The sequence below is a fragment of the Suricata suricatta genome, chromosome 6, assembly GCF_006229205.1.
Source record: "Suricata suricatta isolate VVHF042 chromosome 6, meerkat_22Aug2017_6uvM2_HiC, whole genome shotgun sequence".
Lineage (NCBI taxonomy): Eukaryota > Metazoa > Chordata > Mammalia > Carnivora > Herpestidae > Suricata > Suricata suricatta.
The window spans coordinates 26,968,533-26,994,683 of NC_043705.1; the positions used below are offsets into that span (position 1 = coordinate 26,968,533).

At 40.6% G+C, this 26,151-nt stretch overlaps 1 protein-coding gene across 3 annotated transcripts in view; it reads left to right on the forward strand.

Moving 5' to 3' along the window:
- The first annotated feature begins 200 nt into the window (after window positions 1-200).
- The window catches only part of SMAD5 (SMAD family member 5), a 52,096-nt gene continuing 26,145 nt past the window's right edge, over window positions 201-26,151 (forward strand). For 2 of the 3 annotated variants that reach the window (XM_029941956.1, XM_029941959.1), the window contains exons 1-2: window positions 201-325; window positions 21,272-21,843. In XM_029941956.1, coding sequence (XP_029797816.1) covers window positions 21,441-21,843 — 403 coding nt within the window. In that variant the 5' untranslated portion in view covers window positions 201-325; window positions 21,272-21,440. Of the gene's footprint in view, window positions 326-1,131; window positions 1,351-21,271; window positions 21,844-26,151 lie in introns of all 3 variants that reach the window. The other variant, XM_029941958.1, reaches the window with a different exon arrangement.

Here is a 26,151-nt window from a genome sequence, read left to right on the forward strand (position 1 = left end):
GACTACTACTGGCCATGGTGGCGGTGGGAGCTGGCCGACGCCCACTCCCGGCTGGCCTTTGCCGCAGAGCCCCCGGCGGATTTGAAGCTGGACTTGGCCGCGGGAAGCCAAACTCTAAAGCTTCCTTCCCTCCGGTACCGCAGCGGCCACTTAACCCCTCCCGCGCATGCGCGGACCCCAGCGGCGTCCTCCCCGGCTCCTTCCCTCCCTCATCCGGGTCCTGGGCGAGCGGGCGCCGTGCGCGTGTCCCGCGGCCGAGCTGCTAATAAAGTTGCACTAAGGGGAAGCGCAGCGACGGCGCCGGGGGAGTGCGTCCAGCCGGCGGGTGAGTGAGTGTGGGGCCCAGGGCGAGTGAGCGGGGCCGGGGGCTGCAGCTTCTTCCGGGACGCCGCTTGCCCTGAGGCCGGAGTGGCTGGACTCCGGCCGAGCTGGGGGCGTTGGGCTGCGGGCGGAAAGGAAACCGCCCGGGCCTGCGGGGCGGGGAGAGGTAGGCCGAGTCCCGGCCTGCAGAGGTTCGGGCGGCCCGGGATGGGGCGGCCCGTCCCGCTGCCGAGGCCTCGCAGCGGCCGGTGGTGTCCCGTGCTGGCCTTTCCCTGCGCCTCCGTAGCCGCCGGGACTGTGGAGGGTGGCGCTCGGGACGCCCTCGGGGGGGGGGGGGGGGGGGAATCCGCGGCCCCACTTGTGTCCAGAGGAGCGGTTTGCTCGACCTCATCTAAGCACCACCCTCAGTCACACCCCTGGTAGGATCGCCGTGCGCGGCGGAGCCTTCCGATCTGCTTGCTAGACTGCAAAGCTGTCCAATGGCTGGATGAATCGGTGCCGCCGTCGCTTTGTGTTTCTAAGATAAGGATCCGCGCTTATCGCTGGGAATTACACCCTGGGCACTTGTGACCTGCTCCTGCACTCAGCTGGTAGTTAGACCTGGTTTCGGGCCCTTGCCCTGCCGGTTCTCACCATTGCAAAGATTTCTTCCCCTTCGTGTAAACTTCTGCATTGCTGCACGGAGAACGCCAAGCCGGGCCTGGGTGCACATTCAGGACTCTGCCCGGGCTTCCAGTTCTATATCAGTACTCAAATTCATATTCCGGTCTCTCCCCCTCCCCCGCCCCTTTCCCTCTCTTCCCCTTTCAGCTGCTGTTATTACGTGGAGTTTGGAGCCTAAGCTTTGAAAACTCTCATGTGGCGCCCGTCTTAAGTCGGAGCATGCTCAGTAGCCAAAACAGAATTTGGTTGCAGAAAGAAGCCGGGCGAGGATAGTCCGGGTATTTGGACGTTTGCCCGATTCCTAACAAAATGTTCCAATTCTGGGTTTGATGGCATTGGAGAATGGAGCTGTAGGCCAGCCTGGAGGTGAGGAATGCCTGCCTGAACACTCTGGGCCAGATCACTATCTTGATTGCAGAGACATTGTTTCCTGACCAGCTGGAGGTCTGGAGTTGAGGGGGGTGGAGGGGGGCAGGGAGGAACATTCCTGGCTGCCTGTGCGTTTAAATGGGTGTGGTGCTAAGTATATCTTGTTTACCTTATCTTTCTGTGGAAAACGTTTTGAAGTCTGGTCGGGTTTGTCACATCATGCCTGTTGCCTAGCACTCCCCAAAGTGTTCTTATCTAGCAACAAAGGCTGGAGAGGTGGAGGTCGTGCCTTGGCCTCACAGAAGTGGAGAGGAAAAGGTGCTTGAGTCACCGTTTTAAAAATTAAGTTCTTTTTAAGTAAGAGCGCTTGAATTTCCTTACAGTGCCTGAATCGTCCAGCGTGAGTTTTCAATTGTATTTTGAAACCCGAGAAGCTGAAAAACCTTAGTCCCATTAGGTTTGGTGCCTTGCAAGTAGTTCTGAGATTTCTGCAAGGTGTCATTGTGTGGAAATGGCTGTTCTAGGGAAAACAAGACTTAGACACAGTGTGACAGTTTGACATACGTAGATCAGAATGTTGTTAGGAAATCAGTGTGTTGCAGATTCAGTAGGTAAGGGATCAATTACAGATTTGTACCCACTTCTCTTTTACTCCTTCTTTGGTAACTATTATGTCCCTCTGTGTGGAACCCCAAGATGACAAGAAAACACACGCCATAAGAGACAGTTTAACAAAATTTAACCTTCACCAAAGTGGTACATAATACTTTTTAGAGTTTTAAATTTTAATTTTCGTTTTGTTTGTAGATCTATATTCCCTCGATAATGCAGATCCCTTGGTCATTGGGCCTTTCTTTTTCACATAGCTCATTTTTGATCACATAGATGTTACCGTGTAGCTTTAAAAACATTTTTTTTTTTTTGAGAGACAGAGAGCGTGGGCGAGCAGGGGAGGGACAGAGAGAGGGGGACACAGAATCTTAAGTAGGCTTCAGGCTCTGAGCTGTTAGCACTGAGCCCATTGTGGGGCTCAAACTCAAAAACTGAGATCATGACCTGAGCCGCAGTCAGATGCTTACAGACACTTAACCAATTGAGCCACCCAGGTGCCCCCCCTTAAAAAAGTTTTTTAAATGTTACTACTTGTCTTTGTTACAAAATTTCATTCATTCGTCATTTATCCTTTCCTACCTGAAATAGCTGAGATCAGCAATAAAAGTTAGGTGAACATTCTCAGCTGACGTTCCTCTTAGATTTTAAATGCATCCATATGATACAGTGTGGTAAAAAGGAAAGTCAGCAGTGGACTGGAAAAAAAAAAGGAATAAGATATTTTTGTAGAATACATGCAGATTTAGTGGTATTATCTAGTCTGGTTCACCTAGGAAGGCGCCACAGAAATGGGTAGATTGATATGTGTTGCATTTCTTTCCCCTCTGGCAAAGTCAGCTATTCATTTCAGTGGGAGACAGTGGCAGAATGTTGTTACTAATGAGGTTTGAATCAGATTGTTGTTTACTGTTGGTTATGTAACATGTTGCTGGAAGTATTATTAAAAGTTGCCTTCTGTAGCAAGGTAGAGGCAAGTAAATTCTGCTTACTCTTCACTGGGTTTTAATTCTTGGCTGAACCTGAAGGCACATTACACTATAACCATAATTATACCTGGGCAGCCTGTCTGTTTCCTGTTTTCATCATGAACCCAAACATTATGATTTGCAGTGATGATCTTTTTTGTCTTTTGCGTTAAATAGAGGCAGTATGTTTTCTGTGTCTACTGAAAACAGATTTGTAACTTGGTCAAATCAAAGATACTGGATTCTCCGTGTTTTTGAAGACTAGGCAGTAAAATATCAGTTTTTCATTTCTTACTGATGTAAATCGAAATGCTAATGCTATCTAAAAGAACCTATTTTACACGTATTGTTTGATAGTTTTATGTAAATTTTAATGTTACCAGTAGTTTGTAGAGGTTGTGAATTAAGAAAGCCCTTTTTGTTTATGACTTATCTGTGTTTATTATTACCAGATGTATATGTTGGTTTGGGCAGTGAGCCACACATTTGGGTGAATTTCAGAGCCTGCTTGAATATACTTTAGGGTATAGCTGCCTTTGGTTTATCATTCTTCCCTGTTCTCTTTATTTCTGGAAGATCTGTGTTCCATGTCTCTTTTTTTACGTTTTTCTTTTTTTAATGTTTATTTATTTATTCATTTATTGATTGAGAGAGTGGGGGAGGAGCAGAGAGAGAAGGAGACACAGAATCCAAAGCAGGTTCCAGGCTCTGAACTGTCAGCACAGAGCCCTACGTGGGGCTCGAACCGTGAGATCATGACCTTAGCCAAAGTCGGATACCTAACTGACTGAGCCACCCAGGGGCCCCACGTGTCTCTCTTTGTGTGTGTATGTTCCATACGAATCACAAAGAAGCCAAAATAGTTTATTTCTTCACATGCTACCAATGCTTTATAACTGATGGGTATGCCACTTGACTCATAAGGTCAAAGATATTGAAAATTTCCTTTTTAAAGGACAGTTGCAGCCTGAGAGATGATTTGTAACTCACCCAGTCTGAATCTTCTGGAGAGGAGAGTTACCTGGAAGGGTAGTACTGGAGAAGGCTACGGGGACATAGGGTACTTTCCCACCGAAGTTGATGCACGACCCCAGGAAACCTGTCCATATCTTTTCATACCTTGTTTTCCCACTTCCAGAGCTAATAGAGTAACAGTAATTGAAATTTTAGTGTTAGATTATCTAGTTTATTGTCATTATCTAGAACTCTGAATCTGAGAAGCATGTTTACTAGTTAGAAGGTTAAGAGGCACAGTTCTTTTTGAAGAATTGACTGTTGTGAGGACCAGTTAATTTCCCATTTTCATACGTCACCTTCATATTCTAACATTTTATTGTTTTACAGCTTTGAAAAGATGGGATAATTACAGAGTTAGTAGTTTTTTCATAAATCACCTAGTTTCTAGCTCTTTAGTTTTTGTTTTTGTTTTGTTTTGTATTTTTGCCTTGGGCAGCTAGGTGGAGAAATTTTTGGCTTCACCTTAGGAGAGAGGTGGTGTGAATGACTTTTCTTCCTGCTTTTACTGTCATATTCCTAACTTGGTTGTAATAATAGTTTGGAAGAAAGAATTCTTTATTGGACAGTTCTGTACAGGCAAGACTAAAATTGAAATTCACTTTTGGAAGCTAGTTGTTAAAGTCCATTTTGTGAACAGGTTTTGCTCTTGAATTCTATGGTATACTAGTCTCTGTCTGTAATATTCATACAATTTACAGACTAGTATTCTCTATGAAAATCTGACAGTGCTTTAATCTGTTGTCAGATTCTAACTGGGTTTTCCCTTGTGACTTCCATATGTGTCATTTTGTTCCTGCTGACAGAAGCAGTTCTCCCTGCCAATGTCCCCATCAGAACCTTCCTCTCTGCTTAGCACCTGGAGTCCTGAGAAGTGCCTTACACTTTGTGAATTTAACTGTGATCTCAGAATATGGCTGGTGCTTTCAAGGCAAGTTTTGTTTTGTTCACTTTTGTTTTCATGATGTGTTAGGATCTGCCTTGCATCCTATCTGGTAGGCTGTATAACTTGAGATCTCGTTATTCTGGTTTGTGTGTTCCGAGAAGGGGGTACTGTGGAAATATGTCAAAGCTAGTCTTTGTTTTCTTTCCCCATACTCAGGTCTTTCTGCCCACTTCAGCGAGTGCCTCCTTAACTCACTGACCATGTCCGTTTCCACTCTTTGGAATTGAGAGTATATATTAAATGAATGACAAGAGCTGAAAAGGTACCCAGAGCCATCTTTGCTCCCTTGTCTTCTAAGCAGGTGACTTGAACTCTGGGGGCGCATGTCTGGGATGCGCACGAGGTATGTGCGCATCCTCCTAAAGCACTGTGCGCTCAGGTTAGTGCTTTGTGCTCCACAGACACATTTGTGATGTAATGATTTGGTATCTGCCCTTGACAATTTTATAATTTAAAGGAAAGCACCATAATGATTGACCAGCTCTGTGTCTATTCCTGTGCCTGCAAGCCTGTACGCGTATGCTCCAACACAGCTGGGAGTAATAGAGGAAATCTTGCAGGCTCTGGGGGGGTGAGTATACATCTAGACCAGGCTCTGCTTAATTAGAGGACTTAGAGGAGCAGGTGAAGTTTAAAGAGTGATTGAAAACTGGGAAACAAAAGTCTGGATGTGGGAGATAAAAACATAGAGACTTGTGTGGGTACAAAGAGAGACTGTGCAAGATTAATCTGTGAGAAGTGTCAGGGAACATGAGTTCAGCTTCTGATTGGCTTTGAAATCCACTACGAGAATTTTTGATATCCTTGGAAATTGAGAGCCCTGGTTCAGAAAAGTAGTGATTTAAATGTTTCTCTAGAAAAGTTATTTTGGCGCCCATGTGATTGTATTCCCTCTTCCTCATAGATATTCCCATAAAGAATAGTAGAGTTTCTGGATTGGGGAAAGCTTGTGGGCAAACTTGGTTCTGGCTCGTTTCTCTTTGTCTGCAGCCAGAGATATGGCTTACATGTTTTAGTAATTGTATGTCTGGATTTAGGGTTGGTTTGACACGGGTAGTGCTGGTACTTGGTGAGTTCTGTTGCTATTAGACCCGTAAGGGTAAGATATTCTTAAAGCTTTACTCCCACCAGCCACAAAAAAAGTTACACCCTTGCAAGTGACTTCTTTGCATTGTTCCTAAGGGCCTTGTTTCTCAGACCTGCTGCAAATCCGGGGACTCTTGTTGAGATAGGTGGGAGGTAGGGTTCTCCTTGCAAACCTAATATATCTGAATTTTGTAGGATGGTTGTGAGAAATTCGTTTCCTTAGAACCCCCATCTGTAATTCTTTTGCACAGAGTTGGCTGAGATCATGGTGCGTTGTGACCTGTATCGGCATTTATTTGCGTGGGTCGATGTGCCCAGGAGATTTTGTTTTGACTAACAGTGTTGGGTGAAATTTTTGGATTGGTTGCTTGCCTTTTATTTTGGATTGAACCAGTTGGAGAAGTGTTGGAGCAGAAAGTGAAGGAACTGTTTCTGTAAATTGTTTTGCCAAGTCTGGGCATGAACCCTGCGTGTGTGTCTGGGGATGAGTTTGGAGAGTGGTGTGAGTATATCTTAGGAGAGGTGGTCAGGAGGTCCTACTTAGGGATATTGAGGTAAGAACAGGATCTTTGGGTTCTTGATATTAGTATGATTTCATTTGACTTGGAAGCCTGGTGAAGCTTAATAACATTTTATTATTACATTTAATGTATGTAAAATGTAAGTAAGTCCTAGTCTTCCTTTAGCTTTGTTATCAGTCTTCCCCCAAATCAGTTGATGACAAATCCTGTTCTTCCCGTAGTCCGGGATGACACCTTGCCATCATTGTTGACTCCTCTGTTCTCATGTTCCCCACATCTCTTCTATCAGGAAACTTACTATTCCCTAAAATGCATGTGAAGTTGTCTCCTTCTCACCACCCAGCTGCCATCACTCTGATCTAGGCTGTTATCATCTCTCACCTAGCTTACTGCAACTTTGAACTGGCCTTCCACTTTTACCCTTGCTATTGGCCAGAGCAATTCTTTCATGTTTGTCAGAAAATGTCATGTCTCCACTCAGAGCTTTCAAATCGGTTCCTATTTGAGTTATAGTAAAAGCCACTGCCCTTATATGCAGGATGTCCAATCTGGGCCTCTCCCCTCTTTAACCCCATTCGTTACTTTCCCCTCCTTGTTCACTTGATTCTCAGGCTACCTTGGTCTTGGCAGTTCCCAGAATGTGCCAGACATGCTCCCACCTTGAGATCTTTGCATTGCCTATTGTAGTTGCCTGCCGTGATTTTTCCCAGGTATCTGCCTGTCTTGCTCCTATTTCCTTAATGTTCTGACTCCCTTGGAAAATAGTCAAGTGAGGCCCAGCTCAGCCGCCCTATTCACCTTCCTCTGCTCTGTTTTTCTCCATAGCACTTTCCCCCTAACAAACTATAGTATTGCTTGTTTATCTTTTGTCTGTCTCTTTCCTCTGGAGTCTAATACTGCTGAGGACAAGGGTTCTCTTCATTTGTGTGTGTGTTCCCAGCTCCAGGAATGCTGCCTCAGAAAATATACTTTTGAATGAATTACTTGAATCAATTTAACAAGTTCTCCGAATATGCTTAGTATTGTTTCTTAAAGATTACAATCTAGTGAGAAAGAGAAAATCGCGTTAAGTCAGCAAATATTTACAAACTGATTAATATACGGAAGGAAATGAACATGGTATTAGGTTGGGGATTGGGGAAAACTTACTTTATATAGGATTATGAGGTGATCAGGGAAGGTCTCCAGGGTGACACTGACGCTGAAGTCTGAATGACCGAGAGTTTGGAAATGAGTGGTTGGAGCAGAGAATGGCAATTTTAACATCTCTGAGCTACAAAAGACATTCTAGTATAGGAAGATAAATGCTTTTGAAAGGTGAATTCTTACTAATGCTTATTGGGAGCAGGACGTGTTTGCCCCTGGTTTCTTGTTGATTTTTCTTAAAATTTGGCTTCCAAATTTGAATAATCCTAGGTAGGTCTATTGGAGAGAATTTTTTTTTTTTGAAATACGAATGTCTCTTTAAATATAAGTCCTCTCTTTAGTAAGAATTTTAATATGGCTGAGGTATAGCTGCACCTTGATTAAAAAAATTTTTTTTCCTGCTGACTGTACCGGAAGTATGTTTGTTTTAAGAAGTGTAGAATTGTATGAAGCAGAACGTGAGAAGTACACTGCCCCTTCAGCTAAGTCCCTTTCGAAAGCTTTTGGTGCACATTCACTTCCATTCATTAAACAAATATTTCCTGGGCATATGTATCACCGAGCTTACAGTGTTGAGTGAAAATAGGAATGGTTCCTCTAATATACTTCCTTACAGAATTTGTACTCTTACGGAGTTGGGCAGATCCGTGTAAAAAGACAGGTGTGTGAAGTGCTACGAGGTAGAGGAGCGTGACGCAGTGAGGGGGATCTCACCTGCGCACCGCACCGCCGTCTGGGATGGTGGTCCCCGCTGGGGAAGGCTTCGCGGAAGAAGAGATCTTTGAGCTGAAATAGAATTGGGGTGTGTGTCGTGTCTGTTTTTTAATAAGCTAGATTCTTCTGTAATGCATGATATTTCTTAATTTTATAAGGTTTATAATGCCCTCAGTAGTTGAGCTACCACTGCTTTTTCTTTGTATTTCCAAGGTACATTGGAATACTGCATTATTAATTGAAAGTTTGTGGTTTTTTAGAAGAATTTCAAGGAACTTAACACACAAGGATTCCTCCATCTTATTGTTACCCTGTTTTGTTTTGTTTTGTTTTCTTTTCCTAGCTCTGAGGGGTCATTTCCCTAAGAAATAACAAAACACTTTAATGAAAGGATCATCTAGTCAGGTTTTCATAAGCCAGAGGTAGATTGTAAAAGTCCAAGATACAGCAGATAGTAGGTCCATAGTTAGTTTCTTAAGTCCCACCAAGTTCTGATGTAGGACGTAGCACACTCCTGCCTGCTGGGTTACTGGCCTTCTCTGCTTGCTGTACATATTTTTACTCTATTTTGATGGTTAGTCTTTTTAAAAAAATTTTTTTTATTTTAATGTTTGTTTATTTTTGAGAGAGAGAAACAGAGCAGAGGGGCAGAGAGAGGGGGACACAATCTGAAGCAGGCTCCAGGCTCTGAGCTGTCAACACAGAGCCCGATGCAAGGCTCGAACTCGTGGACCACAAGATCATGACCTGAGCGGAAGTCGGGCACCCAACCGAGTCACCCAGACGCCCCAGATGGTTCATCTTTGTTAGTTATCATGTGAAAGTAAATCTAGGAGAAAATGAAATGGTGTACTAACCAGCATGTGAAGTTCTTCATAGCGCCTTCTCTTTTCTCCATTACTTTTAAGATCTTTGATATTACAGATAATGTCTTTTCAGCCTGAGTTTTTGGCTTATTAGCTCTCCAACAGGTTTTGAATAAATGAAACATCTACTCTCAGATTCACCTCTTCCTTCTGTTCATATGTGTAAGATTTAATAGATGGAGGCAGAGATGAGAGGAAAGAAAGAGAGCACGTTATGGAGCCAAGAAAGCCTTTATTGGGATCTGCGATTCCCGGGCGCGGTTCCGTGACTCTGGGAGTGGGGAGTCAGGGAATTTGCGCCTGGTTTGAAAAGGGCCGGGTTTTTATGGATGAGGGGGTTCTGGGTTTGATCTTGCGAGGGCAGATTATCAAATAAGGGCATTTTAGGGTCATGGCGGGACAGGATAGGTTGCCTGTCGTTGGGGTGAGGGAAAACTGGAGCTTCATGATTGGCTGTTTCCAAATGGGGCAGGACATTCCAGGTCTGCCGGTGGGGGGTGGGGGTTGTCTGTGCACGGTGTTCTCCTCCAGCCCACAGCAGAATGGCCACTCAGTCACCACCTTAAGGTAACGCTTACAATATGTTCCTCCAAATCTACATACTCCTCTCTTGAGATTTAGTTTCACTATTGCCTAGATGTGCATCAGTGCTTACTACTTCCTTATGGCCTTCCACCAACACTTTCTTGACCCTTGTCTCATCTTGGCTATAACTAGAATTGTCCTTTTTAGGTAAATGATGTCTTTATTTTTCAGCGTTTAAACCGTTACCTTTCTTGTTTGCCTTTGGTTCTCTTGTGTTTTATTTGTGATGCCCGTCACATCATTTTTTGTCTCTGCTGCCGTCCCTGCCCTGGTCTGTGTACTACTGTGCTGGTGTGTCTTTCTGTCATTGTGGGATTTCTACCATATATTCCGTCTACCCTCTGCCTCCTGAATTAAATAACTCTCTTACTTGGTCATGTGCTGTTGCCATTTTTGACTTCTTGAAATTCCTCTTTGAACATACCTTTCTGCTTAGAACTCTGCACTGCATATAGGGTTCCTTCTAGCCTTTTTCTTTCTTTCCCTTTTTGTCATTCATCCTGGGGCCTTTCCCTTTTGCTTCACAGACTAATTGTCCTCTTCCTGCCTCATTTGGCTTAATGATACTTTGTTTTCCTTATTCTTGTCCTTTATTAACAACTGTATTGTGAATTATAGATTATCATCTTCCTCTTTTGAGTTAGTGATAGGCATTCCCAAAATTTGTGCAAATATGATGTGCTGTTATCCACAACTCATCTTTAAGACTTTTATTCACTTCTGTGCAGTGTATGTGGTTGGGGAAGGACGCACAGCTAGGCAGAGCTAAGATGTTTTGTACACTGGCTAAGCCTCCCCCTTTTTTTTTGTCACTAGCCATTTGCAGCCTAATTAATTTTTTCTTCAGCATTCTTATTCACAAGTATATAATCTTATTACCTTCTTTATCTCCTATTTTCCAGTTATATTGAGATAATTCCTCTTTCTTTCTATTTTATTTATGGTCCCTCTAAATATATCTAAGTTTCACAGTGTTTGTTCACTAGATTTAATTATATTTAATCAAACTGCAATATTGATGGGAATTAATGGGCTCACCTTAGACAGGTATTTCCTAATAGGATTTTAGATTTTGGGACATTCTCTGGTTTTAAAGTTACAAATACTAATTCCCTGAAAGAAATATTTTGGGTAATTTGCATTTTTTGTTTTATTATCTTTGTTAGCCCACTGTGCATTACTGTAATAAGACTTAGCTTTTAAGGAAAAGGCTCAGTTTGACACTTAAAATTGTAAAAGGTTGGTATAGTATGACTTCAGAGCAAAAAAGAGAAAACAGAATTTGTATTCTCTCCCTGATTATGCTCTTGAAATAAGGCTTTAATATTTATAAATAGATGTTAAAATGTTAAATGTTAGAAATTTGAAATAGCTTCTTATGAATGTTTATTGCAAAAGAAAATAACTCCATGATTTAAGTGCCTTGAAGTCTCCTTGTTTTCTTAGAAGTTAAATATATCACCTGTAAAAAAATAGCAAATACGTATTCTTCCCAGTGGTGTGCATTAAGGTTAGCTTTGATGTGTTCGGTGGGCCAGGATGAAGATGCCAGAGATACAAGTAGAATCTGCTCAGAAACCAGGTTTTCCTGGAGAGCACTGTCTCCTATATGTGGGCTGTGAAATGCGTTTTCCTTTCTACTTGGAAGAGAACACTGAGGTACGCAATGAGGAATGTGGGAGAAGCTTTGAGGAATGAATAGAGAGTAGGCAGGGGAGAAGAGTCAAAAGAATGAGAACAAAAGGAAGATCAGCAGCTACTGGTGGGAAGTGATTGGGGGGGAGATGGGGGCAAGCGGGTAGCTGGAGAAGGGACTTTGGGGAGGACAAAAGAAAGAAGAAGCTGCATTATTTCCTTATTTCTTCTAAGGTGTAGCTAACATCTTTTTCACCTTATAACATCTCTGAGATTGGGAGGTGTCTTAAAATCAGTGGCATTTGAGTACCGGTTTTATCTATGTGACGTTTGTGATGCAGTCATCCTTGCATGTGCATAAACTCTGCCTTTCTGTTTATGTTGCTGTCATTTCTATCATTTACACCCTTTGGGGAGATCCAGTAAGTACCAGTATCAGAACTTGGAGGAGGGGTGTCGGTGACACATGAATGACAATACTGGGGTAATACTGGAACACTCTTCAGACCTGCAGTCTGGTGGCAGAGATTGATGCTATGAAGAACAATTTTAAGTGATAAAAAAACACTGTGTGATAGTTTAATTTGCAACTTGTTGTTCCTTCAAGAATAATAAAATAATGGTACATCTTAAGTAGATGGCTTTGTGTATTCATTGAAATAACGTAGCTCACCTATATATTTAAAATTGTCAGCCTGATATCAGAAATGTTCATGATTATAACAACAAAGTATCTACAGTTCTCCTTTACTGAGTGAGTAGGCACCATGCCAGGCACTGAGTTAAGTGGGTATCGCATTTAATCCTCAGGACTGATATTTATTATACAGAATAGAAAAAAATATAGGTTTAGGTGTAAATGTTAAATCCAGAATTCTAACCCAAGTTCATTAGACTTTTCAGATCTGGTGTTTTTACGTGTTATAATGCATATATTGTTATCCGTACGTAGATTAGTCTTATTGCCTATTTCTAGCCAGTTCTTTAGTTCTACGACCTAATTTCTAGCAAACTGAATTATTTTTTCATCCTCGTGGATAAAAACTCAGATTTGGGTCTTGACCCACAATTGTTTTTATGCCTCTGATAAAGCTACTTTGAACTTCTTGTCCCCTTACCCCTTCCCCAAAGGGCCATCCCCTGAATTTATTTTAGCACCTTCTACATCCTTAGGGCATATGCCATTCTCCATTGTGTATTGCAGACAGGTATGGGCAATTTTCTTTTCTTTTTTTTCATTTTTTTAAAATGATTTTTATTTATTTTTAAAGAGAGAGAAAGACAGCACGAGCAGGGGAGGGTCAGAGAGAGAGGGAGATACAGAATCTGAAGCAAGCTCCAGGCTCTGAGCTAGATGTCAGCACAGAGACCGATGCGGGGCTCGAACTCAGAAACTGTGAGATCATGACCTAAGCCGAAACCTGGCGCTTAACCGACTGAGCCACCCAGGCGCCCCTGGACATATTTTCATAGATTATCAATTTCTAATTCTTTAAAGTTTGGGTCTGGACATGTTTTATCTTTTAACCCTTTAGCTTCTTGCTTAGTGGTTTGCCATTTTTAGGTGCACTTAGTAAATGTGTGTTGTATAAATAAGACCGTGAGTCTGAAATTAACTGTAGCACTGGTATCTCAGTTTGTGCCTCAGTAGATGCTGAAAGCATTGTAGTGGGGAGCACAGAGGACCAGATTTAATTGCCCAGCGATATGTAACCTCTAAAGACTGCAGTTATTCAATATACGTTTAGGAACTTTTCTCTATTACTAGGATAAGTTTAGAGATACTATAGGAAAGTTATTATGGATAGTTATGCACACAGCCAGCTGACTGAGCGGAAAATCAGTGTTCTCAGTGTTTCTGAATTCATTTTACTTGGTAAAAAGCAAAAGGGGTGTGAAAGTTGAACCAACTTTTCATGAACAGATTCAAAATTCTACCTTTTGGTTACTAGAAAACCTAGTCATACCTTGATTTTCAAAGGATTGCATGTTTACTTGGGGGTTTATATTACAGATGTTAATTTTTTGTGTATGTAATTGAGAAATTCTTTCATAACCAAGGACTTAAGATAGTAAAATAAATCTGCCGTATCCAAGGCACTGTGATAGTTTCATTTCAGCGTGGATCAAGGTATTATTTTGAATCTGATAAATTCTACAGAGAAGGTTACAGGAGAAAACATCATATGGGTACAGTACAGCAGTTTTGATCCAATATAACAATTTTATTTAGAAACCTAAATGTTAAATATTAAGGAGAAGTGGATGAGTGAATTAGATTTGGGCTGTTAACAGTGTGTGTGTGTGTGTGTGTGTGTGTGTGTGTGTGTGTGTGTACACACACACAACATATACTGTGTTCTAGTGATTAGTGTGGCAAAAATGTTCTAATGAAATAAAAAGGCTTTGGAGTAAGGCTACCATAATAAATGTAAGTTTTTATACAATAGTAATAAACAGTCTTTCATACATATTGACTTATTTTGTTCAGTTGAGAGAAGAATAGGTTAAAGTAGGTAAAGAGGTTAATTTGTTAAGTGGTATAAAAAATCAGTTTGAAAATCAGCATATTGAACAGGATTATCCTTGGTCTCTGAAACTGTACAATCTTGTGGTAACAATTTGAGTATTTTGGAGAAGTCAGAGATAGGGAGAACAGTAGAAAGGTCTTTAAGGAAAGAATATTTTTTGGTGGGAGACTTTCTTTTTAGGGCACAATGTGTACAGTCTTTAGGAGTATGAGTTCTGGAGCTGGACTACCAGGGTTCAATTCTTGGCTCTGTTTTTAATCTATAGAAAAAGGCAAGTTACTTTTAATTTCTCTTTTCCTGTTCTCTCATCTGTAAAATGAGAACACTGGAATTTACCTGATATGGCTGTTTCAAGATTTTAATATTTTTCATCTCTCAGTGTAAGGTCCTTAACAGTGCTTGACATAGTGTTCAGTAAATGTTCGGTTTATTCTTATTATCATTATCAAAAAATATTAATTGCTTTAGCAGTTGATTTTGTTGGAAGGAGCTGTTGGATTCCTTGAAGTACCTATCATCTTTTTAAGAAAGCCAAATGTCCAACAAAAGTCTACCTCTATAGGTAACTTTTTAATATCATTCACACCGTTTTTGTCTCTTCAGCCATTAACATTGCAGCCCACGTATCATGCTTTGTACAGAGAATTTCCAGCCCAGCCCAGCTCAGTTTTTAAGAAAAGCTCATGCCACATCTAGGTTTTTCTGAATTAACGAAAATTGGCTCTAAAGAAGCCCATTTAAAATGGAACCATTGAAAATTCAATCAGTATTTTATACTAAATTGTAAATAAAAGGTCTGGTTGGGACTTTATCTTCAAAAATTAAAACTTGAGAAAAATACTAAGTTACAGTTGTAAACATGCATTCTTACAATGAACAAAGAATGGATCAGGTTTGATGGATAGGCTTAATTTTTCTCACAAGGTAATTTAGTGTGATAGAGCATCCCTTATGTTTGTCATGTGTGCTACTAACATGAAGAGCTTTTTTATTTTTGTGTGTGAAAATATCCATAAAAAATACATGCAGATTTTACTAAGGACGGCTCTTCATCCTTTGGCAGTGAAGCTATTCTCTCTCCACTAAGATCCACTTGCTGCTGTAACTGTAACTGGTGAATTCCCGAAGCTCAGTGTTCCTTGTCAGTGCGAGCCCCCTGCAGGAGTACCCTCCACCTCCACATCACTCCTGTGGGGCTCTTGGAGGCGAAGGGAACTGCACATCTGACACTTACACTGCTTGCTGACTGTCCACGAGTGATAAAGTCCGTCGTCTCTGACCCTGGAGTCCCATGTCCTTCGTCAGCATCCATGACGCAGTTAACAGACTAACTTGTTTGCCTGGGTGTGGAGAGTGGTAGGGTGAAATAAAACTCCCGACCTTACATTGTTGGCTGTTATTTTAATAACCTTTGTAAAATCTTTCAGTATTTTGCAAACTTTGTACTTCCACTGCTGGTTTGTAGGCCATTATGGTGAGGGAGATGTTAGTGAATGGGAACTAGTTTTATAAGCGATCAGTTCACAAACAGATTTTTCAAAGATTTTTTCTTAGGTATATAGCTCCTAGAACGTTTACTTTGTGTACATCTATGTCATCATCACCCAAATCAAGATGTTGAATATTTCTGTCTCCCCAGAAGACTCTGTCTTGTCCCCACTTAGTTAACCTTGTCACTGATGACATAGGTTAATTTTGCCTGTTTTTGAGAAGGAGTGATAAAATGTGTAATCTGTTGTATCTAATTTCTTCAGTATTCTATGTGATTTATCCATATTTTTCATAGGTTCTTTGTCGTTGCTGTGAAGTATTCTCTTGTATGAATTTGTTGCTATGACTTACAGACCTATTCCACTGTTGATGGATATTTATTTGTGTTATTTCCAATTTGGGACTATGACCAAGTTGCTGCGAACATGTATTTCCATTTTGGTGGCAATAGCACTTGTTTCTGTTAGTTGCTGGAGTTGCTGGGTCATTGGGATTTATGTGTGATGTGGAGTGATATTTCACTGTTTTTTTTTTTTAAATTGTTTCTGATAACTAATAATGTTGAGTCCATTTTACCAGCTAATGGCCATTGTGGTATTTTCTTCTGTGAAATGCCTGATCAGTTCTCCTGTTGATTTACCAGTAAATTCTTATAATGGCTTTATAAGCTGAGACTTAAATAATGAGCACTTGAATTACTTGCACATATCACTTCTGCAGTTTGCAAAGTTATGAAATATTTTTAGAAAAAATACCATGAAAGGTTTCTGATTTTAATCATTCCATTTTTAAAGAGTTTAGTACATGATTTGTCCCTACTCCTTTCTCAGTGCTAGTTTTAAGAAAACACCAACATTGAGTCTTAAGCTTTTGGAATCTGACACCTCTTTTTTCCCCTGACACCAGTCTCTTGAAGTTGAACCAGTGAAATCCTCATTCACCAGTCATTGGCCTTTTTTTTGTTCACATTTTCTTTAAACTCTGCCTTGTGTATGATACTCTGCAGTATTGTTGTATGTAAACCTAAGCTCCTCGTTTTCACGATACGTTACTGGTAACTTTTTCCTCTTCCCTACTAGTGAATGTTCCCTAACATGTCAGTGTTAACATGCTGCTCTTTTCCTTCTATTGAAAACCTATTTCTTATTATTCTTTCAGTTCGTTGTACAAAATCTTAAATCTTGCTCATCTTTTCCTTGTTCAACCTGTATATCCAGCTATGACCTTTTCCTGATAGAGTTCACTGTCTACTGACTAAACTACTTTCTGAGTGTCTGGAATTCTGCTAATGGAGCTATCATTATCTCAGTCACCTGGTTCAAAATTTGAAATTATCTTTGACTTCAAGTTATAGTTGATAGAAAAATCAATGACTACCCATTAAATACTCCCTTAGTATGTGATATGATGCATGGAATGGTGCCAGGTCCTGAAGCCTTCTTCCTGGAAGGATTTTGTACTCTATTTGGGAAGTTAAGATATGTCCTTGTCAATGTCTTTTTTTTTTAAGTTTTCTTATTGATTTTGAGAGGATGGATGCAAGTTGGGAAGAGGCAGAGAGAGAGAGAGAGGTAGAGAGAGAATCCCAAGCAGGCTTCCCACCGTCAGCTCAGAGCCTGACACGGGGCTCAGACTCATGAACTGTGAGACCATGACCTGAGCCGAAGTCAGAGAGACTCAGGTCAGAATGGTCAGACGTCCACCAGACTCAGCCACCCAGGCACCTCCTTGTCACTGTCTTATTAATTAGTTTTTACCATAAATATTCATTGACTATAGCCTCTTTAGAATAGGGTGGTGAAGGAATTCTTCACAAAAGAGGGTGACAGAGATTTCTCTTGAAAGACACAGATGGGCAAAAATACAGGAATTTGGGCTGGATGAGAAAGTGTGTATAGTGGCAGAGTGGTGGGTACATTAGGTTGGTATAAGACTTTTTTTTAAAGGCTCGACTCCTCCTTTGAATACTAATGATAATAATTCATGTTTGAATAGTACTTTGGAGTTTTTAAAGTATTTGTTATATATGTGTTGTGTGTACACATATTTTTTACTTAATCATTTCAGTGACTTAGGAAGAATGAAACTTGGTCATGGTCTTCTATCTTGTTAAGGATTGAATCTGATCATTTTCTATTTTCATCATACTACTATTTAAAAATTAAAAATAGTGAATATTTTGAGTTTTGACATATTTAAATAGAAAACAGCATATCGGATTACTTGCCAAGTTTTTAAAAAATCTGATTTTAAATGCTGAAGCTTTCCCATTCTTCATCCTCCTTTCCTTTCAGCAGTGGCACTCAGTACTCAGTGTCCTGAGATTGGTGCGTATCATTTTTATCCCTACTCAGATTCTCCTATCATATGTGTGCATATCTATAAATGTAATGTTTTATGTTTTAACTTTTATACAATTGCTCTTATAAAGGAATGTCTACTTTTCCAGGTTGGTCTTCTTTAATTCACTCACTCACTACTTGCTTGCTCTCTCACTGAATAAGTAGTCCCTGTTCTAGGTCCAGGGTACTATGATGGGGGGTAAGGAAGATAAAGCTATCTGCCTAGTAATGTTTCAGTGGGGAAGACATAATAAATAAAATTGATGTCTTGATCAGGTTAGAATAAATACCAAGAACATTTAGCAGGATCAGGGACTAGGGAATGATGCGGGGGGTGTGATGTATTCTGTTTTAGGTAAAGTGGCCAGGGTCGTCCTTTTTCAGGAGGTGACATTTGAGTAGGTGAATTAGTTGAAAGAGTAAGTGTGTTAAATAAGATCAGGGAGGAATTCCAGGGGAGAAAACATCAAGTGCAAAGGCCTTGAGGTAGAAATGACCTTGGAACGCTTGAGAAATGGAAAGAAGTCAAGGGTGATTAAGTGCAAAGTTAGCTGGAAGAATGGTAAGAAATGAATTTGGAGGAGAAGCCAAAGACCAGATCATGTAGGCCCTTTAAAGTGATGTTAAGGAATTTGGATACCTACTATGATGGGAAGCCACTGAATAATTTTGAGCAGAGGAATGACAGAGTTTGATATACTTTTAAGATTACTTTTATACTAGAATTCTGTGTAGTAGAAAAGAATGTGGGAACTATTTCTATATTGGTATGGGAAGATCTGAAAATATATTGTTCATATGTTTTCTGTACCTTTTTCCTTTTTAGAATACCACTGTTCATGTCTAAGAAGGTTGTGTGTGTGTGTGTGTGTGTGTGCATGTGAAATTTCTCCGGAGGGACATGAAGGACAAAATAAAAGGATTATCTGTGAGAAGGGGAATTGATGGATGATGGGATGAAATATGGGAAGGAAGTTGAGCACTCACTACTTTTTTATATGTCCAGAAAATATTTTTAATCATACAGAAGAGTATACAGTACACATCTTAAGTATCCCACCAGCTGTATTTTCAAAAACTGAGCCCTCTCCCATATAATCACCCATCGTGAGAAGCAAAACTTCGCCACGACGGCAGAAACTCTCAGATTCCCTTCTAATCAATATCCTTCCTTGGAAAGGGAAACCTCCATCCCTTCCTGATTTCTGATATTCTGATGCAGCACGCGTTAGTTTTACCTTCTTGTGGTACCAGCACCTGGAACTCCCCTCTATTCACCCTCATTTTAGTTTACTTTTTTAAATTTTCATACCATACAAGTAATGCATTAATAGATTTCCTTTGTTAAAAGGTTAAAACAATACAGAAGTGCATAGAACAAAGCCCCCTGGGCCCCTTTCTATTTCCTTTCCCTCATTCATATAGTGATTAATTAAGTGGCCTTCTAGACTTTGTTCTCTGTTGACATGCATAAATAACTTTTCCTTTTTTAAAATACATAATATGGTCAGTACTTGATAGTAGTGCTATTAGATTAGCAGTTAAAATTTATTAAGCACATTCTAGTGGTTAACTACTAATCTAGTATCTGGTCTTCAAGCTTCTCTCCTTTTTTCTTCCCCTTCTCAGCTTAACCTTTCAGTTGCTCATATATTTTCTCTCCCGTACACATGCACTACCCTGTCTGGCCTTCATTGTTATGTTCCACTGTTTTCTCAATAAAGGTCTCATTCAGCCAGACCTGTCTACTCTCCATTTTAGGAAATGCTCTATTCTTGTCTACCCACATATTTTTTTGTTTATGTCCATATGCCTCTGAAAAATCTCTTGTCTTGGACAAGCAAACGATATTTTGGTTTACTCTCTGACCCGGATGGCTTTTATCCTATTTCTTTGAGGTACAACTGAGCTCAGCCCTTCTTTATGTTTAGCACGTAACACTTGATAGTCTGTGAACTATTACTAACAAATATACTTTCAGTGTCTTGTTTTATTTCTTCAGTTTAGCATAGCCAGTTTTGCTTACCTGGCTAAAATTATCCTATGTCGGGTTGTGGAAGTTAATCCACACCGAGGTATTCCTCTACTTCTGTCCACCTTTCCACCCACGGTTCCAGGTCCTAACCTTGGCTCATAGCAGTTGGGATAGCCACTACTGGTTGATCAGCATCCACAACAATGCTTGGCCCTTAGTAGGTTCGCAGTAAGTACATGTTGGCTCTTAAGGTGAAGCATACTTGAAGAGACTTGTTTCTTTAAGCACCGTCATGACAGCTCACCATATGTGGCACATGACAAGCAATCAGTAATTCTTTGTTGAATATAACCCCATCTTATTTTAATTTTTATGTACCTGGGTTTTAACTGAACACAAATCTTTTCTGAGAGATGTATCCCAGTCAGAATGTTCTTGACACTAGAGTTGGCCAGAATTTGTCAAAGGCAGAGCCGTGGCATTATTTGCAGTTTTAGGCACAAGAAAGGAAGCATCTTTGGTCACTGACATCCTTTTTCCAAACATTACTCCTACTGTTTCACTAGCTCCTCACTGTTTGCAGTTGGCTGTGTATTGACCACACAGAATTGTGCCTGTTCTTATCATTACAGTACCGCTGCACACCGCTTCCTCTTGTCTTCATCACCAGGAGCTTCTTTAGGGTGGAGAGGAGCGGTCCGCCTAGGGCAGGTTCTTTAACTCAGCATGCTGAAAATATCACAGAGTGCAGTAGGCATCATAAAATTATAAACTGTTCCTTTTCTGGGTTCAACTTTGAATTTATTCCCTTTAAATCTACTCAGCATTCTTAGCTTTAAAAATAGATACTTCCCACTTTGTACTTCCCACTTACCTGGCCATTATATGTGTTATGATTTATTTGAAGGTTTGTTATCTCTTATGAAAAAACTAAGCTAGAATTTGATAAAAATTTGCTTCTAATAATGGGGCTTAAGTAGTACTATTGCTTTTCCCCAAACCTTATTAGGTTTATGAGATATTTTATGAAGAATAACAACCTTAGGGAAAAGGTAGATTTCTGTGAAGACTTTGGCTCAGATTAGAACATGTCATGTTCAAAATTGACATAACATGTGACATGGGTTTCAGTGGAGAGAAGGACTTCAGAATCAAACTTTCGAAGGGCATTTGAGGGCTTGGCCTGAGGAAAGGAAAAGTCTAGAGGCTGTTTTTTGGATAACACATAGGAGGTAATCTGTTGTTTTTGCTTTTGGTAATCTTTTGGCATTACCAGTGAATTATTTATTCGGGTATGAAGAAAAGAAATGAGTGGTCACAGGACTTTAGAGAAAATTTCTCTTTCTAGAGTTGGGTTTTTTGTTTTACTTTGATAATGCCTTCCTGTTCTAATTTCTAAATAACATAGCTTTCACTTACATTGATTTAGATGTGTGTTAATTGTGTTCATGTAAGTTAGGGATCTTATCCTTTTTCTTCTCTCTTTCAGGACTTGAACCAATGAAAGAATCTTATGGCACTTATGAAGATAAATGTCACTCCTCCATTTTTAATTGGAACTTCTGCTTAGAACCTGTTTATGACTTTTCATCTGTGAGCTCTTCTTTGAGTAGCCACTGACTTCGAGTTGCAGGAAGGTCTCTGAAGATTGATATCAAATGACGTCAATGGCCAGCTTGTTTTCCTTTACTAGTCCAGCAGTAAAGCGATTGTTAGGCTGGAAGCAAGGCGATGAAGAGGAGAAATGGGCAGAAAAGGCAGTCGATGCTTTGGTGAAAAAGCTAAAGAAGAAAAAGGGTGCCATGGAAGAACTGGAGAAAGCCTTGAGCAGTCCAGGACAGCCGAGCAAATGTGTCACTATTCCCAGATCTTTAGACGGACGTCTGCAGGTTTCTCACAGAAAAGGCTTACCCCATGTTATATATTGTCGTGTTTGGCGCTGGCCTGATCTGCAGAGTCATCATGAGCTAAAGCCATTGGATATTTGTGAATTTCCTTTCGGATCTAAGCAAAAAGAAGTTTGTATCAACCCATACCACTACAAGAGAGTGGAGAGTCCAGGTAGGTTCTCTGAGAAGAATTTTTTAAAAAAGTGGCTCTTCCTGATTTACATTTCAATGGATTTAGTAGTTAAAAGACTGTCTTAACCCTGTGTTTCCTTCTTAAAGATTTTAATCTTGGAAGTCATAGGGGATTTTGAATTTAGCTTTTTATATGTAGATAACATAGCTCCCAAGTAGCTAATTCTAATTCACGTTTACCGTAAGCAGTCAGTCCTAGGTACCTGGATCCAGCAGAGTTGGGTTGTGTGTACGCGCTGCCTTTCCTGTGGATGACATGTCTCAGTTTTATCTCAAACCTAAGCTTCATGTGAGTACTGCATCCCACTCCTTTGTGTATTCTAGAACTTTGTTCCTCCAGTTATCACCCCTCTCCCTAGCGTTATGTTTCCCCTCCTGCCTAGACTGTTTCTGTCAGCACACAAGCAGGTCCTAATGCTGCCTATCCTAAACTAAAAGTCCAAAAAGAATGCTGGTCTTGACCTCTTTCACATCCCCTCCCCCCTGATCTCCTGCACTCTTTCCCCTAGTCCTCTTATAGGAGTCTCTGCTTTTATGATCTCCGCAGGACTTGAATCCTCCCCTTCTTTCCAGACATTCTCCCTAGTTGGTCTCTCTTCCCTATCATTTGACTTGTGAAGACCCTCGGTGACCGCCTTCTCGATAGAGGGCTCATTCTCGGTCCTCATCTTCCTTGCCTTCTCAACATCATTTGCTACGGTTTCCTTTGTTCCTTCTCTCTTACAAATCTTTCTTTCTTGGCTTCTGGAACCCTATGCTCTTCTGGTTTTCCTGTCTCACTGGCTCTTTTTGTTTAGTCTCTTTCTTGGCTTATTTTCCTGTTTTCACATGACTCAGTCTCTAGACATTTTCTACATGGATATTTTTCCTCTGTGGGCTCTCTAGATGTCACTTGTCATAAAGCTGTCTCAAAGCTCTGGCTCACAGTTTGAACTCCAGAGTGAACTTCTTTGAGTTTTAGACCTCTTTGTCCAGTTGCCCACTTGACACCTCCACTTGAACCCTCATAAACAGAGCAGATTTCCTGTGTCTGAATAGGACTTTTGATCCCCCTCCCCGCAGTCTTTTTTCCCTCCAGTTTTCCCTGTTGAAGTAAATGGCACCAAGCATTCTTGTAATCACTACCGATGTCTTCTTACATTTCGCTCTGAAGTCCTTAATTTGAGCTATGAGCGAATGCTGTTTGCTGTCCTTTCAAAATCTATCTTGATATATCGTGTCCCTTCTTACCATTTCTCATACCACTATTCTAGTAAAGACCGTAATCATCTTTCATCTTAAATAGTGTCCTAATTGGTCTCTCTGCCTCTTTTCTTTCCCCCCAACCCATTCTGTTCTCTGCACAGCAGCCAGAGTGATCTTTAGAGGATACCAGATCATGTCAGCGCCTGCTCAAAACACTTAAGAGACTTTTATCACACTTAGAACAGATTTCTACAAGCCTCTACATAACCTCTCTTCAGACTTCCTCTCTTCCATGGAATTGCCCCACTCCTGCATCTAGATCTAGACATTATTTTTTCCTACTTCTTTTATTTCCTCTCCCCCCTCCCCTCCCATATTTTCATGGCACATTTTCTCCCTCCTTTCAGCCCTTGCTTAAATACCCCCAGTCACTGCTTGACACCGAGTTAGCTTTTTCTTTGATTTATTGACTGATGTAAGCAGACAGTTCCCCTGTCTCATTCAGCAGTGCCTAAAATAGACCTTGCACTCAGTAGGTGATTAATAGTAAGTTGTTTTTATTCTCTGTTTTTTATATTTTTAATGAATGAATTATATAAACTGAGATGCTAGTTCGCTACGTTAGTTATCTTTTGCTGTATAATAAATTAACACAAGCTAAGTGCCTTAATACCCATTTACTATCTCAGTTTCTCTGAGCCAGGAGTCCAGGCATGGCTTAGTTTGGGTCATTGGCAAGACTATTGAAGGTGTTGGTCAGGGCCTGGGTCCTATGTGAGGCTCAGCTGGGGAAGGAGCTGCTTCCTGGCTCAGGTGACTGTTGGCAGGATTGAGTTCCTTGTGGGCTCTTGGGCTCTTCTTGTCGGTTGCTGACTAGAGGCTGACATCATGTGCTTTTTCATAGGTATCTCACATGCATGGCAGCTCACTTCTTCAGAGACAGGGAGTGAGAGAGGGCCCTCCTGATGGAAGGGCATTACATTCTTATACTGTCATCACATATAGCCTGTCACCTTTGCCACATTCTGTGAGTTAGCAGCAAGTCACAGATAACACACTCAGAGGGAGAGGATTGTGCAGGGGTGAATACTGAGAGGTGGGAATCATGGTGGCCACCTTAGAGGCTGTTGGATTTCACATGGAGATAATATAAGCCCGGAATGGTAAAAAAGGCTCTGGAAAATGCAAAAAGAATTGCAGTGATAGTGCTGTCAGGGATTAAAAAAAAAAAAAAAGACCCACACATGAAACTTTAGTGTGTCATGGTTAAGAAAGAAGATTCTACAAGCTCCGACAGAGAAAAGGAAAGACATATGAAGAACTGGAAATGAGAATGTTGGGTTTCTCAAAGCACTTCTGGCTTCTGGAAGGCAATGAAGCAGTGCCCCCAGAATTCGGAGAGGGAAAGTTGTTTGTTCTGGAATCTGTCTGCAGATGAACAGAAGACAACGTATTTTCATATATGCAAGGACTAAAACATCTTCCTTTCACCCTTCTTTAGCAAACTAGTAGAGGATGAGATCCAGGAGATGGAATCCGGCCGGAGGGAAGAGAAGGGAAGTCTACGGGCTTGAGATCTGTAGGAGACTTAAGTAGTGACCGGTCTAGACTAGAAGAGTGAAGGGCGAAACGTCCAAGTGAAAAGATCGGTTAATAGATTGTTTATTTGTAGCATCTGGAAAATAGCATTGACAGGAATTTGACAAAACTGTTAGATCCTAGAAATATCAGTGGTACATACTTAAGATTAAGCAAAGCAAGGAACAGGTCAGTAATCAGCTTTACTAAAAGCACTGTTCAAGAAAACATATACTTTTGGTACATATCTGGTTCAGGATTGACTAATATTTGTACATTTAACCAAAAGTTTTGTTTGGAACTTTATTGTGGGGAAGGGGAACGGGAGTGAGGTAGAGTGATGTAATAAGAAAGCCGCTTCCTTTGCCACAAGAGCAAATCTGCAGTGTCTTCACAGATTAATAATAGCAGTATAAGCATATTACTTAGCAGCGCACACAGTAAATGTTAGAAGAAATGGGTAAGAGTTTAAATTTGTTGTCTCTAAAAGCCATATAGGAGGAGGCTTAGAAATTACCGTGTTTATTTCTTTTTAAACTGTCCATGTATTTTGGATAAAAATAAAATAATTTCTAAATAAAGTAGTATGTATAGATAATATAAAGTAAGAGAGAAGGCACTGGTTTTAGCTCTGCCTCAAATAAAAAAAGGAAAAGGAATCCTTACTAGATGGAATTCGTAAATAGTTATTTCACTAAGTCTTCCAGACAGCTAAACACAGACACTCTTACCGTCTCATGCCTGCTCCCCAGTGGCGGCTGTCCCATCATTCTGTGAGGGAACAGCAGTTGGTCACACACAGCAGAACAAAACAGTTGTAATCACATGTTAAGCACGTAATTACAACACTGATACGGTACAAAGAAAACAGACCAAAAAACAGTGCAAATGCTGACTTCTAGAGCCTCTGATTCCTCAGGTACATCCCTACGTAAGGGAGGGGAAGTATGACCGAGTTAACTTAAAAACAGATTGATTGTGTTGCTGCCGAACGATGTCAGAGTCCAAGGGAGATTTTTGGAGTAAAACTGCATTGACAACTATGGGAAAGTTGTAAAAGAGATAAACTGGTGCTTCCAGTCGGACTTGAAAGAAATCAGATTTGTTTTGACTTCCTGTAGGGGAAGATAGACATTTCTATGGTTGGTCATTTGGATCTTTAGAGAAAGTGAATGTTTGAATAAAGTTCGTCTTTTTAAAAATAGGTCTCTTAGAATACTTAGGCTTTGTTGGATGTATTTTCATTATGATCGTGTTTAGAAAACTGGTTTTGAATGAAAGACTTCTACCTAGGAAATGTTACTATTTTCACCAGGGAAAACTTTACCGAAGAACATGAATCTGTCTTTCAAACTAAGAAAGATGAAAAATTGAAAATTGAAAACATAGAGGCTTTCAGGGCATCGTCAGTGACTCCAGCATCTGTCCTTAATCTCAGCTCCTAGTTCAGTGTTTGGGCCACCTGACGGTGCTTTCCTGTCTCCTCCTCTCCTATCTCTGCCCCTGGCACAGCTCATTCTTTAAG